The 22,264-nt window shown below is 37.3% G+C and overlaps 3 protein-coding genes across 8 annotated transcripts in view; 2 read left to right on the forward strand and 1 right to left on the reverse strand.

Annotated features, from left to right (window-relative positions):
* Positions 1-13,648, forward strand: part of agla (amylo-alpha-1, 6-glucosidase, 4-alpha-glucanotransferase a) — a 30,618-nt gene extending 16,970 nt beyond the window's left edge. For all 5 annotated transcript variants that reach the window (XM_048164621.1, XM_048164619.1, XM_048164620.1 and 2 more), the window contains exons 17-34: positions 803-953; positions 1,445-1,569; positions 1,869-1,981; positions 2,779-2,913; positions 3,227-3,357; positions 3,494-3,630; positions 3,739-3,872; positions 4,336-4,511; positions 5,238-5,340; positions 5,731-5,956; positions 9,414-9,525; positions 9,612-9,747; positions 9,881-9,993; positions 10,394-10,605; positions 11,047-11,144; positions 11,233-11,320; positions 11,410-11,543; positions 13,004-13,648. In XM_048164621.1, the coding sequence (XP_048020578.1) occupies positions 803-953; positions 1,445-1,569; positions 1,869-1,981; positions 2,779-2,913; positions 3,227-3,357; positions 3,494-3,630; positions 3,739-3,872; positions 4,336-4,511; positions 5,238-5,340; positions 5,731-5,956; positions 9,414-9,525; positions 9,612-9,747; positions 9,881-9,993; positions 10,394-10,605; positions 11,047-11,144; positions 11,233-11,320; positions 11,410-11,543; positions 13,004-13,121 (2,442 nt within the window). In that variant the 3' untranslated portion in view covers positions 13,122-13,648. The remainder of the gene's footprint in view (positions 1-802; positions 954-1,444; positions 1,570-1,868; positions 1,982-2,778; positions 2,914-3,226; positions 3,358-3,493; positions 3,631-3,738; positions 3,873-4,335; positions 4,512-5,237; positions 5,341-5,730; positions 5,957-9,413; positions 9,526-9,611; positions 9,748-9,880; positions 9,994-10,393; positions 10,606-11,046; positions 11,145-11,232; positions 11,321-11,409; positions 11,544-13,003) is intronic.
* A 34-nt stretch (positions 13,649-13,682) lies between these two features.
* LOC125251591 (putative ferric-chelate reductase 1) lies at positions 13,683-17,743 on the reverse strand. Of its 2 annotated transcripts, none has more exons than XM_048164636.1 (5): positions 17,589-17,743; positions 15,593-15,782; positions 14,328-14,470; positions 14,101-14,182; positions 13,683-13,984 (listed from the first exon to the last, which is right to left on the reverse strand). In XM_048164636.1, exons 2-5 carry the CDS (start codon positions 15,780-15,782, stop codon positions 13,980-13,982), a joined length of 420 nt encoding a protein of 139 aa, XP_048020593.1. In that variant the 5' UTR covers positions 17,589-17,743; the 3' UTR covers positions 13,683-13,979. The 2 variants fall into 2 exon arrangements, with proteins under 2 accessions (XP_048020593.1, XP_048020592.1); XM_048164635.1 differs by having other exon boundaries at positions 14,085-14,182.
* Positions 17,744-18,361: 618 nt separating this feature from the next.
* On the forward strand, positions 18,362-22,257 carry LOC125251590 (putative defense protein). The gene is made up of 5 exons (XM_048164633.1): positions 18,362-18,518; positions 18,642-18,831; positions 19,301-19,425; positions 19,652-19,746; positions 21,274-22,257. Exons 2-5 carry the CDS (start codon positions 18,642-18,644, stop codon positions 21,599-21,601), a joined length of 738 nt encoding a protein of 245 aa, XP_048020590.1. The 5' UTR covers positions 18,362-18,518; the 3' UTR covers positions 21,602-22,257.
* The last annotated feature ends 7 nt before the right edge of the window (positions 22,258-22,264 follow it).

The raw sequence follows: 22,264 nt of genomic DNA on the forward strand, positions 1-22,264 counted from the left end.
AGTTCCTATGACTTAGTTCCTATAACTAGCCAGTGCGAAAGCCCCTATAGACTGTTGAGTAGTAGTCCACTGTGAATTCTGTACAAATGCACGTTTGGCAGAAGGGCGGAAAAAAAAATGGTTGAAATTAACAAAAATTTAATAAACAACCAAAATAGATATAATCATTTTCATGTAATGAACACATGGTGGAGTAGTCTGATTTGTAGGTCTGTTAATAGAGAAGACATCACACCTGCAGATAGCGATATGACGTGATACAAGTAAAGTTGCCAGCACTTGTTTAAAGTTCATCTAGTTTTGCCAACACATTAAAATATTATGTTAAAATATAAATTTTAAATATTCAATTTTGAATAGAAACTAAAAATAACCTGCATTTTTAAATATTATAAAAAAAAAATTACTATATGTATTAAACACTATATTATAAACTAAAAATAACCTGAAAAAATTAGTAAATAGAATTACTAATAATAAATTGTGTTAAAATAAAAATGAAATGAAAAATGCAGAAAATATAATGAACTGTAACTAAAACCATTTTTTAAACTAACTAGCTAATTAAATAAATGTTAAATAATTAGATTTTTATAGATAGCATTTCATATTTTATATATTATATGTGTGATTTATTTTATGCTATAAAATGCTAAATGCTATATATAAAGTTAGAAACTAGAAATAACCTGAAAAGATTAGAATAAATATGTAAATGATATTTAAAAAAAAAAATCAAACTGAAATTCAAAACTATGATAACCTTTGACAAGCTTGATCAATATGTCTTTGGTTTTCTTAGGTGTTTGTGGACCAAGTGGATGAGGACATTGTGGCGGTCACCCGGCATTGTCCCAGCACGCACCAGTCAGTGGTGGCTGTGTGCCGCACTGCATTCAAGAACCCCAAACACCATCGCTATACAGACGAGGTTCCACCGATGTGCATCCCAGGTGTGTCACAGGCTCACTGCTCCTTCTTTGTGTTTAACTAGATGAGCTATTCTCTCTCACTCGCTCACACTAGCTACGTTTACATGGACACTTTTTGTTTCAGTCAGAATTAATTCATTTCTACAGCATACGCCATTTCTATGTCAATGCATATGCACGGTACTTTCCAGTTTCAGGTTTTAATCCTGAATTCAATGTTCACATGTCCTCACGATTGGATTATGAAAGGTTTAAACCACCCCTTACAATCTGAATGAAATTTTAATCGGATTTGGCCAATTCATTCCGATTGACGTGGTTACATGTGACTTTTTCTATTCTGACTGTGCTACTAGTCCAATTACTATCGTATTTTTAGGATCCATGTAAACGCAGCTACTGAGATTCGGTTCTGGTATCTGGTTTTATTCTGTCTATTATGTGTCAGTTGTACTTAACGCCTGACTGGAAGCCAATTCCTGTAATCTCTTGGAACAAATCCTCTCTCACAGGTAAGATTGAGGAGGTGGTGCTGGAGGCGCGTACTGTGGAGAGGCAGGCGGGCTCCTACAAAAAAGATGAGAGGAGCATTAATGGCATGCCTGAGTACACGGTGGAAATTAAAGAGCACATCCAGGTAACTTGAGTGCTGTGAGACCGCTCTAATTATAACCATTCTAAGCCGACACAATGGCCTCAGCAGAGAACACTCATTCACAAAACAGCAAAAGCTCAACCCCTACCCCTACAGCCCTCAAAGAGCTCTCGTTTCATCTCAACAAATTGTTTTGGTAAACCTCCCCTTTCCTGCCTGGTTGTAAATGTCTGCCGCCTAGACTTGCATGGCCTTTTGATTTGCTGTACTGTCAACACTGCACCAGTCAATCTTATCTTTTGGTCTCAGATGTTCCTTTGTTTGCGTCTCTGTCTGCTCAGATGAAGGACAGCAAGGTGGTACGGCAGGCTGGGGTGACGTCTCGAGGGCGCAGTGAATATGTGCAGGAGATCGTGTTTGAGCAGCTGACGCCTGGAAGCGTTATTGCTTTCAGGTTAGACCTAAACCGATCCATGACAGTGGTTTTCAAATGGTTTTACATCAGGATTTTACCTAGATTTTGTACTGGACATGAAGTGGTGATCCAACATTGTGCCAAAATGGTTTATAATACAAAAAGTAAAAAAAACCCTGAATGTATTTATATTAAACTGAACTGTATAGGCCTGACAGTATACAAAGTAAACATTTAATAGGCAAAATAGGACAGCATTTATATACTGGGATTGACATGAAATACTTTTGGGAAGTTGTAATTTATTCCTGTGATGGCAAAGCTGAATTTTCAGCATCATTACTCAGTCCTCAGTGTCACATGATCCTTCAGAAATCATTCTAATATGCTGATTTGCTGCTCAAGAAACATTTCTCATTATTATCAATGTTGAAAACAGTTGTGCTGCTTAATATTTGTGGAAGCAATTAGAATTCTTTAATGAATATAAAGTTCAAAAAACAACATTTATTTGACATAGAAAACTTTTGTAACATTATAAATGTCTACTGTCACTTTTCATCAATTTAATGCATCCTTGCTGAACAAGTTTCAAAAAAATAAAAATCTTACTGACTCCACATTTTTGAATGGTAGTGTATATATTTTTGTTCAATTATAAGGTTAGTTTCATTTTATTACTTGCATTTATAATTGATTTTTCCTGCTATCCACACTCGGCTGATACTGTACAGACTCATGACCCCACCGCTGTGAACCAAAAGTTTTGACTTTTAGCATCTAATCAAAGTTTATTTAGTAGTATGTTTAAGTGGTGATATGTCTTTGTTTCTCAGGGTGAGTCTGGACCCCAAATCCCAGGAGCTGGTTGGTGTGTTGAGGAACCATCTCATTCAGTTCAATCCGCTGTATAAAGCAGGAAGTCTGTCTGATCCAAACACACCCGACATACTGAAGAGCACCCTGACACAGTGAGTTCACACTAACACATTTCAGCTTTTGAGTTTTTAATGTGTTGTAACTGTTTTTCCTTCTAATATATTCATCCACATAACATCCACATTTACCAATTTCCACCGATATCATTTAATGCCCAGTCTAGATCCGTTCCCCACATTCCCAATGACGCTAACGGACATAACCGTTCCTCTTTTTGTTGTGCTTAACAGTTATTGCAGCCATATAGTCTTTCTGTCCCACATAGATTTTCTGAACTGAACATGTTTTTTTCATTGTTGAGGAGTTCTGAAGAAGTTTTTTCGTGTTTCTTCTTCTGCACTCCAGGATTATGTCTAAAATGACTCTGGCTGATATGAACATTCTGCTGTTTCGCTGTGACGAAGAGGAGAAAGAAGACGGAGGGGGCTGCTACAACATCCCCGGCTGGACGGCACTCAAATACGGTGGTCTGCAAGGTACAGACTTGTATTTAAACTTGTATTCAAAAGGACAATATACTTTAGGTTTGTATTTTGTGTGATTAAATGCTTTCCAGATGTCTTAAATAAATCCCAGTAACTGGCAATAACTGTTGTGATTTCACCCACACAGGTCTGTTGTCGGTGATGGCAGACATTCGACCCAAAAACGATCTTGGCCACCCGTTCTGTGACAACCTAAGGCAAGGGGATTGGATGATCGACTACGTGAGCAATAGACTGATGTCGCGCGGGGGCACGCTGGCTGAGGTAAATGAGTCGAGCGATAAAAATAAATACCGTATATAAGCCAGAGTTAAAAACTGCTGCTCCTACTTGTATATCCAGTAGGTAAATTTGTATCTAACGTGTGCTTAGGTGGGTCAGTGGTTCCAGGCTATGTTTACTTACCTGAAGCACATCCCTCGCTACCTCATCCCCTGTTACTTTGATGCCATCCTGGTCGGGGCCTACACAACTGCACTTGATGCGACCTTCAAACACATGTCAAGGTCAGTCTCTAAACAAGAATGAGAATGATCATCCTGGTGTTTGTCTACCCTAGCCCATCCTCAAATTGTTAGGCTGTATGATTATTATTATTATTATGATTCCACCTTTAAAAACAGCTTACAAAAAAGAATTTCAGGGTGTGACAAATAGATCAGTCATGAAAGTTTTTTTAGTAGCTGATTGATTCTCCCAAACAGGCAATCAATTGAACTCTATCTCCTATCTTATTTAGCAACCTCATTTATTCCCATTGCAACCTGGTCCAGCTTAATACTGTGTAACATGAGAATTTTCTTTAGCCATCCTCTTCCTCTCCTGCACCACTTGTCTAGATCTGCTATGGTGTTCTTACTTTACCAAGATCAATCCTACCTACGCTTTAAATCTGTTTCTGTTTTTGTCATGGGGTTGTTTTCTTTGGGCTGTTATAAGATTGCTATTATCGTGTGTGTGTGTGTTTAGTTTTGTGCAGAATGGCTCATCTTTTGTGAAGCTGTTGGCTCTGGGATCGGTCCAAATGTGTGGCGTGGGACGATTTCCAGCTCTTCCACCTCTCTCACCAGCCCTGACCGATGTGCCTTATCGTGTCAATGAAATCACTAAGCAAAAGGAGCAGTGCTGTGTCTCCTTGGCTGCAGGTGACTCTATAGACAATCATAAATATGTCACAAGTTGCACAGATTACCAGAGTATATTAATTTTTGAGTGTTGTTTGCTGTGACGAGCAGGGCGGGCGAGAGCCGTGAGGGAACTGCGAGGCCTGGTCCTCTCTCGTCCTTCACTGATGTCGCTCCTCCTTTTATGCCTCCGGAGCTCCTCCGTGAGAGACTCGAGGCCGGCACGCCTCGCAGGTGACGCTCATTATCACTCGCGTCACCGGCCTCGCTCCGTTCCCTCACGGCTCTCGCCCACCCTGCTCGTCACATTTGCCAAATAGCCGAAGTGTCTGGGCTGCTAACGTAGGATTGTAGGTTTAAACTTAAAGGGATAGTTCACCCAGAAATGAAAGTTCTGTCATCATTTGCTCACCCTTATGTTGTTCCAAACCTCTATGAGTTTCTTTCTTCTGTTGAACACAAAAGAAGATATTTTGAAGAATGTTGGTAACCAGACAGTTGACGGTAGCCATTGAAATACTATGGAAGTCAGTGGCTACCCTCAACTGTCTGGTTACCAACATTCTTTAAAACATCTTCTTCTGTGTTCAACAGAAGAAAGAAACTCATACAGGTTTGGAACAACATAAGGGTGAGCAAATGATGACAGAACTTTCATTTTTGGGTGAACTATCCCTTTAACCATCACCAAGTACAGTGTTTAAGCTCTGGGTCATTATTCTTGGCCTTGATTTCCACATTCCATAGGTCTGCCACATTTCTCTGCTGGAATTTTTCGTTGTTGGGGTAGGGACACGTTTATCGCCCTGAGAGGACTGATGCTGGTCACCGGCCGACACCTGGAGGCCAGGTACTTTATTCAATTCATTTCTACAGCAATCCACTGAGAACAATGTAAAATAGCCGTAAGAGTCTTTAGGCATCTCACAATTTGATTTTGATTTAGGGACTCTGGAAGGTTTTCAGTAACAGTGCAGAAGCACACATTTTTGGCAGGTTTAGGTGTAAATTCAGCATATGCATATGCTAAATTAATTAATTATAAAATTTTACTTATCGATCCATCCAGAAACATTTGAGAAAGATTTGTGATGTAACCATTAATGGATTATTTTCCCCTTCTGCTAATATGGACGACCTCAGACTGAGAAAAAGGAAAATGATTTTATTCTTGAGTGGAAAGTAAAGATGAGATTTTTCCCTCTTAGTTATTTCTGTTTCTCTTTGTCCTGCTTTACAGGAACATCATCCTGGGCTTTGCAGGCACACTGAGACATGGCTTGATCCCTAACCTGCTGGGAGAGGGAGTAGGGGCCCGTTTTAATTGCCGTGATGCAGTGTGGTGGTGGCTGCAGTGCATTCAGGATTACTGTACTATGGTGCCCAATGGCAATGACATCCTCCAATGTCCCGTGTCCAGGATGTACCCCACAGATGACTCAAAACCCCTGCCACCTGGCACTGTGGTGAGCACATCACCAAAAAATAGTTTTTTGACCAGTATTTTTGCTTTGATTTCCACTAAAATATATTTTAAATGTATACATTTATCCTTAAAACAAGATCAATTTAATTTTTGCTGCAGATATGCAAAGCTGCTTGAGAAAGGGGTGTGTTCACACTTATATGTTTGGTTCGATTAAAACGAACCCTGATGCGATTGCTCTGTTAGTGTGGTTCATTTGTGAATGCTATCATCCTAACCCTGGTGTACACCAAACAAGCGGACCGAGGCCGCTGAAAAGATGGGTCTCGGCCTGCTTTTAATAGAATTGTGATGCGGTTCAAATGAAATTCGAACGCAGTATGGACCAAAGTTACAGTTCGGTACAGTTCTTTTGCTGAATAAAAGTATTAATTTCTTTTAAAGGGGACCTATTATGCCCCCTTTTACAAGATGTAAAATAAGTCTCTGATGTCCCCAGAGTGTGTATGTGAAGTTTTAGCTCAAAATACCCCACAGATACATTTTTATAGCATGTTAAAATTGCCACTTTTTGGGGGTGAGCAAAAATGCGCCGTTTCAGTGTGTGCCCTTTAAATGCAAATGAGCTGCTTTGCTCTGCCTAAGAGGGCGGAGCTTCAAGAGCTCGTTCTCCGGTGTCAGGAGTCAGTCAGGACGCACTATAATGTCAGAAACTGCGAATATATGCTGCATGGAGATAGAACAGGTATAGTTTAGTTTAATTACAGTTTTAACTTCTTGTTTTTATCCACTATATTAGTACAAGCCTGTTTACAGATGAGTTTTATAACGTTTATTGTACTTCACACAAAATATGAAGCGTCTTTTTTCACTCTAGAAAATCACTGTAAGCTCTTAATAAAACAGTGCAAGTGTGCATTAAAGGGTTAGTTCACCCAAAAATGAAAATTATGTCATTAATGACTCACCCTCATGTCGTTCCAAACCTGTAAGACCTCCGTTCATCTTCGGAACACAGTTTAAGATATTTTAGATTTAGTCCGAGAGCTTTCTGTCCATCCATTGAAAATGTGTGTGCAGTATACTGTCCATGTCCATAAAGGTAATAAAAACATCATCAAAGTAGTCCATGTGACATCAGTGGGTTAGTTAGAAGTTTTTGAAGCATCTTATATAGATTTTGGTCCAAAAATAATAAAAAATGCGACTTTATTCAGCATTGTATTCTCTTCAGGAATCCTTTCCATTGAATTGATTCCATTGAATTGATTCCACTGAATTGATTCCATTGAATCCTTTCATCTGTCGGCGTTGGTAATGCACTTTTACGTCGTTGTTTTTGGCGATTAGGACATCCGCGACATGCACACTTACGCACCATTTTAAAAAATAGCTTGAATACAGCGTGCGTCTCCCTCAGACTGTAAACGAAACTCTGGCGCACCAGATAACACGTCAGCAGCGTCTTACATCAGCAGTGCGCTGCGGTTCACTGAACCCGAGTCGTGAACCCGGATGAACAACAGACCCGGAAGAGAATACAATGCTGAATAAAGTCGTAGTTTTTGTTATTTTTGGACCAAAATGTATTTTCAATGCTTCAAAAACTTCTAACTAACCCACTGATGTCACATGGACTACTTTGATGATGTTTTTATTACCTTTCTGGACATGGACAGTCTACCGTACATACATTTTCAATGGAGGGACAGAAAGCTCTCGGACTAAATCTAAAATATCTTAAACTGTGTTCCGAAGATGAAAGGAGGTATTACGGGTTTGGAACGACATGAGGGTGAGTCATTAATGACATAATTTTCATTTTTGGGTGAACTAACCCTTTAAAATATTATCCATAAACTCTCTCTCTCCCTTACATTATTATCAACATACACAGTGAAGTACACAGAAACAATCGTTACAACTATCAGTAAACAAATATATAAAGACCTTATGCCTTTTCGGGTAGTGCTTAATAAACTGGTAAACTTTATATCTGTAAATCAACTCCAATGAACTGTAATAAAGTGCTCTCACCTTTATTACTTCCGTATCCAGTATCACTCTGGAGACTGTAAGCTGGATCACGAACAGTTTGTACTTATCTGTCCTTGAATAACAAATTTTTTGCACAACCTCTGTTTTGTACTGACATTCGTTCACAAAGCAGTCCGGTGTGAAATGATTCGCGCAGACATAAACGAATTTCGGTAATATTGGTTGAGGGAGCATTTTCTTCAAAAATAAAATTAATCCACCTCGTCTTCAGCGGCTCAGGTTTCCGGAGTAAATGGAGAGAGCTGTGTGGATTTATCCATCCAGCTACAGAACACCTAAAACAACTGGGGGACATTCTTGTCAGTGCAGCAATGGCAGACTGTGTATAACTTGCTGTGAACTCGCTCAGGGCAGTTCTATGTTAAAACGGCAGTGTCTGTCAACATTCATGGGCGGGGCCTATGGGTAATGTGACATCACATTGCCAGGAACCTGCAAACCAGAGTCAAATTTGATGTAACGGATGGAATAATATTTACGTGTCGGGCACGGTGCGGGTCGGACGCGCGGTAGGCACAGGTGGACTGCGGGTCCAATAGCAAAGACTATTCCAACTCAATTCGTTGCATTTGACAGCTGCTTTCAAATGGCCCTGTTCTTATTTGTGTTCACGCTCTGTCTGAAGAACGTTAAAGGCTTCCAGCACGATTTGCAGCGCTGAGGATGGTAGCCAATTGCGCGGCATCTGATTGAAAGCTATAGTGAATATATATTAAAGGGAGTGCATTTTGCTAACTTTGTGTGTTTAATATAGGCTATTCACAATTTGAATAAACGTTTTAGAAGATTTTTCACGCTGCTACAAAGAGGACCAGCGGCCAGGTAAACACTGCTCAGTTTCAGAAGAGACGGCCGCGTTTAAATGGCGAGTTAATCTGCTAAAATATTTAACTAGCTGTAAGCTTAGTTAAAAATAGGCCAACTAAAACATTCTTTGTTCTACTATTTTTACTTGTGTTGTTAACGCAATTTTTCATTAAATGCAGCGACATAGAATGCCTCATTGGTTTTATTGCTTGTGTTAGGCTAGATGAGAAAATTATTTTTGTCTACCTCATGTAGGAGATTTAATGCGGGTCGGGTCGCGTATTTTATGTCAAATGGGTTGGGTCAGGTACGGGTTAAAATTATTGTCTTTGTCGGATATCAGGTTGGTTGTGCTGTTAATAACTGCGGGTCCGGGGCGGGTGCAGGTTTATCAAACAGGACCCGTGCAGGACACTGCTTATGATTTATGGGGATTAAAGAAAAGGAGTGGTTGTGTACACACACTGCCAACACACATTTATATCCAAACACCATGCAAAAGTGAATTTTGCATAATAGGTCCCGTTTAAGAAAATAGAATATTTCAGGCATTGTGAATGTACTCTATAAAAATTTTGGCTTTACTGATACCCAAATGTCACCAGTATTGTTATGTTTTGGTTATGCCACAGGATCAGCTGTTGTATGAGGTCATTCATGAAGCCATGGAGCGCCACATGCAGGGTATAGAGTTCAGAGAGAGGAACGCCGGACCACAGATTGACCGCAACATGAGAGATGAAGGTAAAGCCTTTAAAATAATTTTTAGGCTTTTTTTTTATTTCTTTGAAAAAAAAACTGATGAATCCGTTTTTTATGAACTTTCTCAGGCTTCAATATAGTCGCCAAGGTGAACCCCGACACTGGCTTTGTGTATGGTGGAAATCGGTTTAACTGTGGGACCTGGATGGACAAAATGGGAGAGAGCGAGAGGGCCCGCAATAAAGGGATTCCGGCTACACCCAGGCATGCACTGAAATCTTTTAAAGCCTCATATAATCTATTTATAAAACTCCATTTATAAGTGGATCTCTTTTCTCTGTCTCACATTCTATGTCTGTTCCCATGATTGAATATGACTCTTTTGTTCCTAATGCAGAGATGGCTCAGCGGTGGAAATAGTGGGTCTGTGCAAATCTACTTTGCGCTGGCTGGTGGAGCTACATAAGCAAGGGCTGTTTCCTTACAATACTGTGACCATACACAAAGATGGTGAGCTCAGATGGCCCTGACAGTGCTTTAACTTTGTTCCAAAACTTAGTAAGCCGCTTACCTAGACAGCATTTTAAGGCATCGTCAGGCACGCTCCCAATGCACAGAAGGTTTCAAAAAGTAGAAAGCGAAGTGTTGCTTCCATTTTAAGATACCTTATTCAACAAGTTCAATGAAAAAATTAATCCATAATGGCAGACAAGTTGAGAGTAATGGCAACTATAAATATATTTAATTCAGTACAAAAAAAAGTATAAATACTCGATGGAATTAATCATGTGTCATTTCCCCCAATCATTTGTATGTGTAAATTGTTTGTGAAAATTTCAAATAATTCGGCGAGATTCCATTTCAAACCATAGGATGCCGTAAAGTGTCCGTGTTTGTGTTATACTTATAGGCAAACAGCTCTCTGTGTCCTATGAAGAGTGGGACAGAAAAATCCAAGAGAAATTTGAGAAGATGTTCTATGTGTCCCATGACCCGAATGACCCCAATGAGAAGCATCCTGAGTTGGTCCATAAGCGGGGGATTTACAAAGACAGCTATGGAGCCTCCAGCCCCTGGTGTGACTACCAGCTCAGACCCAACTTTACCATTGCCATGGTGGTGGTGAGCATTCATTCTAAAAGTAGCACACTAGGGCTTGATCAGATCTGAAAGATCAAAGATTCCTTCTTCATTTATCATGAGCAGGGGTGCTGTAATTTATTTGCTTGTTTTCTTATTTATTTATTAGATGTTTTAACATTGTTTTATCCTGATCTTTAGCATTATTTTAGAGCATTTAGAATTTTTTACAGCTATTTTTGTGATTTTATGTTAATTTGACTTATATGTAGCATCAATAAATACTCCGATCTACAATTTAAATTATATCATTCAAGTCAAGTATTTGATTAGAGAGGGTGACATGCTGAATTTTTATATGGGTAAGAAAAAATGCCATCATAATGCTCAAAATGCCAGTGAAAATCAGTTGTATGCAGCAAATTATTAGTTAGTTACTAAAAGATTTGAAGTTTGTATATTTCTAATGGTTTCCCTTCCCAGGCTCCAGAGCTGTTTACTGTGGAGCACGCTTGGGAAGCACTGAATGTTACAGAAGAGAAACTGCTTGGACCTCTTGGGATGAAGACCTTAGACCCAGAGTGAGAGTCCATGTTTTCCTACCTCCTTACATTAATTATACTGCATTACCTCTTCCTGTGTGTGACTCAAGATCATTTGTTTGAACAGTGACATGGTTTACTGTGGCGTTTATGACAATTCTCTGGACAATGACAGCTACAACCTTGCCAGAGGCTTCAATTATCATCAAGGCCCTGTAAGATCCATATGTACTGCTTCATCTGCATATTTTTAGCTTTTCAATCTTAGGGATTACTTACCTTTCTGTTTATTTACCCTCATCAGGAGTGGCTCTGGCCTATCGGTTACTTCCTTCGTGCAAAGATCTACTTTGCTAAGAAGCTGGGCAAAGAGACTTATGACAAAACAGTGTATTTGGTGAAGAATGTCCTCTCTCGCCATTATGTCCATATGGAACGGTAAATGTTCATCTCTTAATTATTTTGTTGACCAAAATTGATTTTTAAAGGGGTGGTTGATTTATTGTTTCACATTTTTAACATTAGTTAGTGTGTAATGTTGCTGTTAGAACATAAACAACATCTGCAAAGTTACGACGCTCAAAGTTCAATGCAAAGGGAGATATTTTCTTTTAAAGAATTCTCTGTTTAAGACCTACAACAAACGGCTGGTAGGGACTACAACCAGCTTTTTCCTGGGTTAGTGACATCACTATCCCTAACATTTACATAAACCAGGCCATGTTGGGCTGCTTTAGAGAAGAGGAAGAGTTGTTGTAGTAGAGTGTTGTCACCATGCCGACGTTTTACACCAAACTGCTTCACAAACAAGGGTCAGTTCAACACTGGATTTGCACAAAAGATTAACACGACATCACATATTAGTCAATGAGTTGAATCAACTACATAAATTTATCCACTAACCATTCAGAAACGTCCAGATGCATTCTAAATGGCTGGTATAATGCAAATATTGCTTCAAAAAATGAACCTTGGTAAATGAAATGTACAGTACACAAGTTTGTAAAAATAAACACCTTTTTATGTTCAATAATCCAATTTAAAGGTGCCATCAAACGTTTTTTTACAAGATGTAATATAAGTCTAAGGTGTCCCCTGAATGTGTCTGTGAAGTTTCAGCTCAAAATACCCCATAGATTTTTTTTTAATAATTTTTTTAACTGCCTATTTTGGGGCATAATTAGAAATGCGCCGATTCAGGCTGCGTCCCCTTTAATTGCTCGCGCTCTCCGCCCCCCCCAGAGCTCTGGACTCTATCATTGCATAAACAAAGTTCACACAGCTAATATAACCCTCAAAATGGATCTTTACAAAGTGTTCGTCATGCAGCATGTCTAATCGCGCAAGTATGATATTTATTTGGATGTTTACATTTGATTCTGAATGAGTTTGATTGTGCTCCATGGCTAACGGCTAATGCTACACTGTTGGAGAGATTTATAAAGAATGAAGTTGTGTTTGTGCATTATACAGACTGCAAGTGTTTAAAAATGAAAATAGCGACGGCTCTTGTCTCCGTGAAAACAGTAATAAACGATAACAGTCTGTGTTATTTTGAGATTCACCTGTTCTTCGGAGGTCTTTTAAACAAATGAGATTTATATAAGAAGGAGGAAACAATGGAGTTTGAGACTCACTGTATGTCATTTCCATGTACTGAACTCTTGTTATTCAACTATGCCGAGGTAAATTCAATTTTCAATTCGATGGCACCTTTAAAGTGTGTAATTTCAATACCACTATAGTCATCAGAATGTGGTTCCAACAACTGAGAAACTATGCTGAACGTTTTGAAATGTGAATGGAACAATAAATGATTATATCTTATGCTGTATTTGGAGATCAAATCTGCAGAAACGTGTCATCTGGATCTGATATATCTGTCTTTTGTTCCTCAGGTCACCCTGGAAGGGACTGCCAGAGCTCACTAATGAGAACGGCCAGTTCTGCCCTTTTAGCTGTGAAACTCAGGCCTGGTCTCTTGCCGCTGTGCTTGAGGTTCTTCATGACCTGTGAGCAGAGATCATGCGTCCTCATCTTTTTACAAGTGTTCCTGTGCAATCTTGTTTGTGTGCTCGTTACTTGAACTGGTCTGAGGACACGTTAACACACCCTGAGCTACAGAGTAAAGTACAACACATCATACCGTACTTCCAGTATTGTTAATAAGATGTTCTTGTCCCTTGTTTCATTGTCCTTCCTTCCTCATCCAGCTTCTACTAGACCACTAGAGACTGTGAATTTGCCCTTAATGTAGCTGATTTGAGGTGCATAGTCAAAATGTTGTTGTTATTCTGTCAGAATATTCAGAACTTGTCTAGTATAACCTATAATTAACCCATTAACCCATTGTTAGTATGTTAATGTGTAATGTTTGTCCTTTTTTTTTTTTTGCACACAAACATCTTTCACACTGCTGTAAGGCTAGGATGTACCTTTTAAAACTCACAAAATGTTTTTGTTTGCATGTTCGAAATGACTGAATAATTAGGAAAACTAAAAACAGGGATAAATGTGAAATAAAAAGGTTTAAAGATCCTTTATAACTGTTTGTTTTTAATTCAGAAAGTGCAGACATTTTTGTTGTCAGCTATTTTATTACATGTTTAAAGTACTTGCGTTCTCCACAATTACTGCATGGTTATATTATATAAACACTAAAAACGTTTACCATCAAGTTTTATTATGTTTAATATAAAACATCAGTGTTTTTCTATAGAACTGTTTATACTTATCAAAGGTTGATCGAAGTAAATGTTAGTGCAAGTAGAATCACAGTGAATCTTGTTGTAGATGGAGTGTTGATAGGAGACGTTGACCGAATTGTAGAGCTGTTCACCATGTTCCAGAAAACTGGATAGTCTCTGACAAATGTCACACTGTAAGGGCATTGAATTAATTGACAATTATAATCAAGGAGTTTTCATTTTAATTTAAGAGACTGCAAATGTATAATTTGGCTATTTAAACAATGCATACACAAACTGAATATCACCCAGGGAGGAGTTTGTCGGTGCTTCCCATGTAGCCTCAAAATGGGATTTCTTGTCTGCAGATGCTTGGCTGAGAGTTGAGTTCTGAGGGCCAAAACCAGAGTGTTTCCATGACTCATGCCTCATTTTAGCATTAAAGCAAATATTGCAGCTAATATTTAAATGTCTGCAATGAATACGAATGAGCAATGTAATACATTAACTCCATCTTAAAATAACAATAAAGCACCTCTATATTAAAGCAGTTCAGGGCACGGGATTGGACGGTATTTATTGATGTGAAGCGTCCCACTGCAGTTTTTCCGTCCACCTCTCGAGCCTGTAACATGAAGCCTTGGAATTCGGAGGCATTCTCTGCCGCCTGCAGGGTTACTGAGAGTTAAACACAAAGATGTATGTTGACCTCTCCAGGCTTGTCAGCGTAACTCCAGTTGACCCCTGCTGCTTACATAATCATGAGCTTTTCATTGAGGAAACTACTATGGTAATGATGTGGAATAATGAAAATTACTCTTAATAACACTGCATAATTTTAAACTAAATTACATATGATAGTTTTTAAGAAAACCCCATGAATGTGGCTATTAGTCCATATCTATTAGTTTCGAGGTCATCTATAGACCTTGTGTAGCCCTGCCTCTTTTCAGCGGTTTGTATTTTGACAGCATGAAAGTAAGATCTTACGAATTTATGAATGAATTGCTTGTTTTAAAATCTTCTCAGTCTACTGACATCAGTTATGACATCTGCTTCAAACAATACAATGTTTATGGTAAATTTCGTTAACTCTACAAAATAAATCCACTTCACCATCTAATTACTTTTCGACAGAGCTCCCAAACGGAAGTTCAAACACAAAAATCAAAAGATGGCTGTGTGCTTGTTTCTCTGGCGCATAAGGTCTATATGATAGTGTAAATGTTGACAACTTCACTTTTAGTTGATATACGCATTTAAAATGTATACAGTGCAAAAAAAATATTATTGGGGTATATTTTTCAAGAAAATTCTTTCTACTTTAAAATGTCATGTTTAATTCAATATGTCACTGCTGTGTCTTTGTAATTATTTATGAAATTTACTAGCAGTTTCTGAGTGAAAATGATTTCAAAGTAAATCCTGCACAATTTTTTTTCTGTGTAGTCTTAAATATTGATAACTCATTCTAAACGGCACAGATTTTTGCCTAATCTGATGCTCCCTAGAATGATAAAATCCCCCCTCAATACCATCAATATCATTTGCAGTTTATTTGCATGTAGCAAATTATGTTCATAGCTGTGACAACTGAAGTCTACTGGCAATTTTTTAAAGGGACAAGCCCTATGATATGCCCTGCCCAAACTTCCCGTTTCAAAAGGAAATACATCAGCATAGGAAAGAAAACAGTGCTTGTTAATCTTTCAAAATCTCATTCATTTAACAATGGGTTACCAGTAAGCCTAATATCTAAAAACCTACAAAGAAGAAGCAGCAGTTAGAAACTGCCCTCACCAGTGATGGTTTGTCCTGCTGTGAATGTGGTGCTGTTCACAGAGACTTTATAAGGAGAGCTGCTTGTCTGGGACTTAAATTCAGAGTGATTGGGGGTCATGCTTTGACAGGATTCCTCCACTTCCCCATTAGGGAAAGATGTGACCCCCCTCACACACACACACAAGACCAGGAGAATGTAAACATGCATCTAAAAACAAAAAACAAAGGCTTATTTATGTAACTGATTGATTGATTGATTGATTGATTGATTGATTGAACTAGAACAAATTAGTATTTTTTTTTTTTAAATAACAAGCAATTAGTAAGTAATAGTGTTCAGTTGAAGGAGGTAGTTCACTATTAGCTGATCAGTAACTACTATTTTTCATACCTCCCAGAGGACTACTAACAACTATACATAAAAAATGAATGCACAATGCATAATTAATTCTAAAGTGAAGAACATGGTTACCCTGTAGTACTGACTCGAGTACTAGTAAATCCTTCAGGAGGAATTACTAATTATTTGGAACCCAGTGATATAATAACCCAAGTAATGACTGGATTGAGGTTTTTGTAAGGTTTTGGATAGTAATGACAAACGTTACTACATCCTTCTAAAGGAATTACAAATGATTTAGATCAGCATTATAAAGTGAAGATCAAGGTAACCCACTAGTAATGACCAAATCCATCAGAAGGAATTACTATCCGAAACATTACAAAAAAAGTTTACATTGACTTAAGTCATTACTAGAGAGATATGCTTTTCACTTTAAAGGTGCCCTAGAATCAAAAATTGAATTTACCTTGGCATAGTTGAATAACAAGGAACATGGAAATGACATACAGTGAGTCTCAAACTCCATTGTTTCCTCCTTCTTGTGTAAATCTCATTTGTTTAAAAGACCTCAGAAGAACAGGCGAATCTCAACATAACACCGACTGTTACGTAACAGTCGGGATCATTAATATGTATGACCCCAATATTTGCATATGCCAGCCTATGTTCAAGGCATTAGACAAGGGCAGGCAGTATTAACGTCTGGATCTGTGGACAGCTGAATCATCAGACTAGGTAAGCAAGCAAGAACAATAGCGAAAAATGGCAGATAATAGCTGACATGATCCATGATTACATGATATTTTTAGTGATATTTGTAAATTGTCTTTATAAATGTTTCGTTAGCATTTTGCTAATGTACTGTTAAATGTGGTTAAAGTTACCATCGTTTCTTACTGTATTCACGGAGACAAGAGTCGTCGCTATTTTCATTTTTAAACACTTGCAGTCTGTATAATTCATAAACACAACTTCATTCTTTATAAATCTCTCCAACAGTGTGTAATGTTAGCTTTAGCCATGGAGCACAGACTCAAACTCATTCAGAATCAAATGTAAACATCCAAATAAATACTATACTCACATGATCTGATCCATGCATGCAGTATGCATGACGAACATCTTGTAAAGATCCATTTGAGGGTTATATTAGCTATGTGAACTTTGTAAATGCACTGTATTAGAGTCGAGAGCTCGGGGGGCAGGGAGCGCGCGATTTAAAGGGGCTGCAGCCTGAATCAGTGCATAGTTAATGATGCCCCAAAATAGGCAGTTAAAACAATTAATTTAAAAAAATCCATGGGGTATTTTGAGCTGAAACTTCACAGACACATTCAGGGGACACCTTAGACTTATATTACATCTTGTAAAAACTGGTTCTAGGGCACCTTTAAAATACTGTTCTAAATAAGTAGTAATTCCTTCTGAAGGATTTGGTATTATTTGAGTCACTGGGTTGCATGAGCTTTACTTTAGATTTAATTATACATTATCCATTATTCACATTAATTATGAACCTGTATAGTAGTTCTCTGAGGTATGAAAAAATTGTAGTTACTCATTAGAACCAATAAAATATGTTTAAAAAATGTATAATTTACATAATTTGTTCTACATAACATGTTCTTTGGCTGTTGGATTCTCATTCAAAGACAGCAAAGAAAAACCTACCGTGTAAGAGTGAGAAGTTTGCTCCTCCAGAAATGGCAGAGGGATTGTGGGGTTGTTTGAAGCCTCTGTATTGACAGTATGGAAATTTCTATCCCATAAATACAGACTGATTGAATTTCATGTGGGCGTAAAAGCTGTTTTGTATTTGTGATTTTGCATGCGTAATTTGTGTCGCAGCTTTATATTGTGTTCTGGTTTTCAAGTTTGTTTTGGTTGTGATTGGGACATTTACTCTCATTCAGTTAACATTTAAATTTAAAGTTTCATTGAATCTATAAGTCAAAATGTCATGAACGCTAAATATATCTGCCAATGTATCTTAAAATTGCTCATACTTTAAAAAAAATAGAGAATCAATTTTTAAAGGAATAGTTGTTGTTATAAACTTCCTAAGTCTTTATTAGAAAAATATCAGAAAACTTTAACTTAGTAGTTATTCAATGCTAAATTATATCCTCATATTTACATGGTGTTCTTAGAAGCTAATATACTATGCCTGTCCGTTTTTTTATATGTCATGTCACTTATTCAAAGGTCACATGGAAAAATCTATATAACCAGGATGCATATTTGATCTCTGTTAGTTTTAGATAAGCTCTCAACTCCATACATCCATTTGTATACATTTAAGAGGTACAATAGACATGAAAAAGTGAAGATTTATATGTAGAAGAGCGGCAAAGGTTTTATTTCCTCATTATTCAAATATCAACTTTTATTTTTCGTAATTCACCAATTTTATTTCCTCATACTTCACATATCCACTCCCTTTTCTTTATTGTTTTCCCATAGCAATAAAGTTGTTTTTCTGCCTGCTCATTGTTTGCACTCCTGATATCAAGGACCTATAAATCCCTCTTCTTTCTGACACAAACCCGCTAATGACATTTTCTGGAAAGCAACACAACACTGCTGTTTGGTTTTGTGAAGGTTAGTAACTCTTGGTTAAAACATTAAACAGTGAACGTAACTTGAATGTTTTCATTAGAATGTCAATAATTGTTAATGTTATTATTCGTCATTGTTATCAATATGCTGTTTATTCTGTTTTAGATGTATATACAGTTTCTCATCCTGGTTTTTTGGCTGAATCTTCACACTCTAACGGCATACAGGAATGGACAGGTGACTCAGGCATGCATGTCTATGTCTCCTGATCATGGGTTTAATGCCTCTACATTAGAACCTCCATATACTGTCACCTCAGATGCCTCTAACTACACAGATGGTCAGGTGATCACAGGTTGGTGACAGCTCCATTCATCTGTAAAAACATGTATAAATTAAATTTCATTAAAAACAATAAATCAAGCCACGAGTGAAATCTGCAAACACATGCTAGAGCTTTTCTCAGAAATAACCACTTTTCCTAGCCATTTTGGAAATGATTTTCAGCAACACTGTAAAAAAAAAAAATCGACCTATTTCAACTTAAAAACTTAAGTTCAGTTACTGCTTTAAATTTTTTATCAAACTGGCTGTACAACTCATTTCAACCTAAATTATATGAGATTTTTATATTTTAAAAAAGAATTGAGTCTCGTAAACGTATATATAAAAAAGTTGAAATTACTTAAATTATTTTCATGAGTTAAAGTAATGTAAAAACATACAGATCATATATTTTTTCAGTGCAGTGTCTTGAAATTTTTACTGGATGTATGTGTCAGTTTCATTCAAGATCACAGTTAACATAACTGTTTTATTGTCAGTGACACTACACGCAAATGAGACTGGATTCAAGGGCTTTCTTCTTCAGGCCAGGGATGAGAAGGGTCCAGTAGGAACTTTCACAGTCATGGGAAGCAATACTCAATTACTCACCTGTGAAACCAATGTAAGATTTTTATTTAAGGGACAGTGCACCCAGAAATTAACATTCATTTGCTCACCCTCATGTAATTCCAAACCTCTATGACTTTAGAAAGCTTCCTTCAGTAAAGAAGATTTGACCTTGCATTACATAATTATAGCCTAAACTGACTGGATACATATTTTGCATATAGCAACGAAGGAATGAAAATATTGTACTCGATGATGAACCAGCATTCTCTGTCTTTCAGGACTCAGCTGTCAGTCATACTTCAGATGATGACAAATCAAATATTGTGGTTCAGTGGAAAGCTCCCAACAGTAACAACACAGATATTTGGTTCAGGTAAATCTGAAGGTGCATATGCACCTGTTGTAGCCTATCTGTTAGTGTTCCTTCTTCTTCTTTTTCTTCCGCTTAAATCTATGGCAGCACAGAACCGCTTGTGAGAAAATTATCAAGTTTGGCACACTGAAAGAGGACAGTATCAATATTAACCACAGCAATTCTGGATTCTCTAACTCAATCCCTCTAGCACCACCAACTGCCCAAATTTGCACCTACATTTGTGCTAATACAGGGGTAGAAATTATTTTTTCCTCTGATTGGCTCAAGAGGATTCGATTGAAAAACCTACTTTTTCAATCTCGTCATACACGGTTCATCCAATTTTTGGCTCGGATATACGTACCAAGCTGGCAAAAAGTTGTTTAAAGCTTTTTGATAAACTCAACCATTCTTGAATAATACACAAAAGATTTTAAGGACGAGCATGCCAGATTGGATGTGAGGATATATCTCCACAAATCTTGGTAAAAATCACGAGCATGACCTGAGGCAATGTTTCGGTATAGTACAAGCTACTGGTTAGGAGATATAAAAAATGGCTAAGTTTGCTCAATAACTTCTGAACTGTTTGTTCAAATATCATAAAACGGGTCTCTTTTAATTCAGTGCAGCATACTGAGTAGAATGATTTTATCAGCAATTTTGGGCGTCAGCCATTTTGGAGTTTGTTGTAAAATGCTGTATTTTCTGAACACATTAGAGTATCGTTTCGAAACTCGGTATGTGTTATCAAGACAATGCCCTGAAGGTTCTCAAAATGTTTTTGAACCTTAGACCTTCTGGTCAAAATTTATAATGAAATTTCAAAAAATGCTAAAAGCTTTTGATTAATTTTGCCTATTTTAATGAAACTGTTCTTGATAGATTCCTTGAGTCATACCGAGAACAATGACACCATATTCAGTCGAACTTTCTGTCCACCATTTTGAATTCGGAACTTTTTCAAATTACTAGACCCTTGGTCTGATTTTCAAAAAAATCTGCTGAGATCATCTTCAGACCATGCTGGCAAAAAAAAAAAAAAAAAAAAAAAAAAAAAAAAACTGACCAAACTGTTCTTGAGTTCAACGAAATTGATGGCATGGTGCCAAGCTAATTCAATGTTTTATATGGACACCAAACTTAGTTTGTATATGTCATTATCTCCTTACACTGATCACACAACATCAATTTGACCACCTATCTCAGCATGGACCAGCATAATCCAGCTCAAACCAGCATACTAGCTTCATAACCTACTTTACCAGCATATGCTGTTTTTTTCAGCAGGGATTGGTCCCAAGTAATTTAATTATATTTCAAGCATTTTTAAGCATTGCTTTCATAATGCTGCAGTAGAAGATTTACTGTTCCCTTTCCTCATTTACTAAACATAAATCTTTTAATCTGGTTTTATTTTAAAGAAATGACACAATGAAAGATGCCTTCAACAAATAATTATATGATACAAAGTGATACAAACTGTTTTTTTTTTTTTTTTCTGCTGTCATTGCTAATGTAAATTAATTTAATGGGTTTTTGCAGGGCAACATTTGTGCAGAATTTCTCTATCTTCTGGGTTGGTGTTCAAAGTGATCCTGTTAGATTCCTGGCGACAAATCCTCCAAATGTGACAGTCTCCCCACCCAACGCGACAGTCTTCCCAACCAACGGGACAGTCTTCCCAACCAACGGGACAGTCTTCCCAACCAACGCAACAGTCTCCCCAACCAACGCGACAGTCTCCCCAACCAACGCGACAGTCTCCCCAACCAACACGACAGTCTCGACACCCAACAGAACAACTAACGATAGTCCATCCATTTCTCTCACATGGTGTCTTTTTTTTCTTCCTCTGCTGGCAATTATTTAAAAAACTGGACAAAATCCTTAGTCACAGTTTATTTTTTATATATAGACTTTTAGTTTAATATTAAAACAGATTTATATATTTGTTGAAGTACAATGGGGCTAAAAAAAAAGCAATTTTTCTGATTTCAAAATATATTAAATAATATTTCAATAATATACTGATATTGTAATATAAATGTAAAAAATTCTTTTGATCAGCAGTGTAATAGACACATTGTACCCTACTGTCATATTTATATTTACTGTATATAACGAAGCTTGTATCAAATGTTAAGATTATCTAGACTGTTAATTGTCAGTGTCCCAGTAGTGGAACATGGTGAACTTTTTGCTGTTTTGCCTTTTTATTAGTTTTTAGTTTTGTCTTCTAGTTTAGTTTTGCCTTTTAGATATTTTAATAATGATCATAAATTAGGTATCATTTGAAAGTGTAAACACTCAAAACTCATCCCATGAAAACCTCATCCTAATTTTGAAATTAGACATTGCATTACCATGAAAACAAGCTCAAATTTTGTGTTATTAACTTCAAATTTGGAACACACCTTAGTTAGACATATGGCTTTGATTTTCTACCAATTTGAGAGTCCAAATTATTTTGTAATATATATATTGCATAAAATAAAAGTACAGTATATTTGCTTTACAGTAAACTTTCATTCAT

Source organism: Megalobrama amblycephala, linkage group LG17 (genome assembly GCF_018812025.1).
Source record: "Megalobrama amblycephala isolate DHTTF-2021 linkage group LG17, ASM1881202v1, whole genome shotgun sequence".
NCBI lineage: Eukaryota > Metazoa > Chordata > Actinopteri > Cypriniformes > Xenocyprididae > Megalobrama > Megalobrama amblycephala.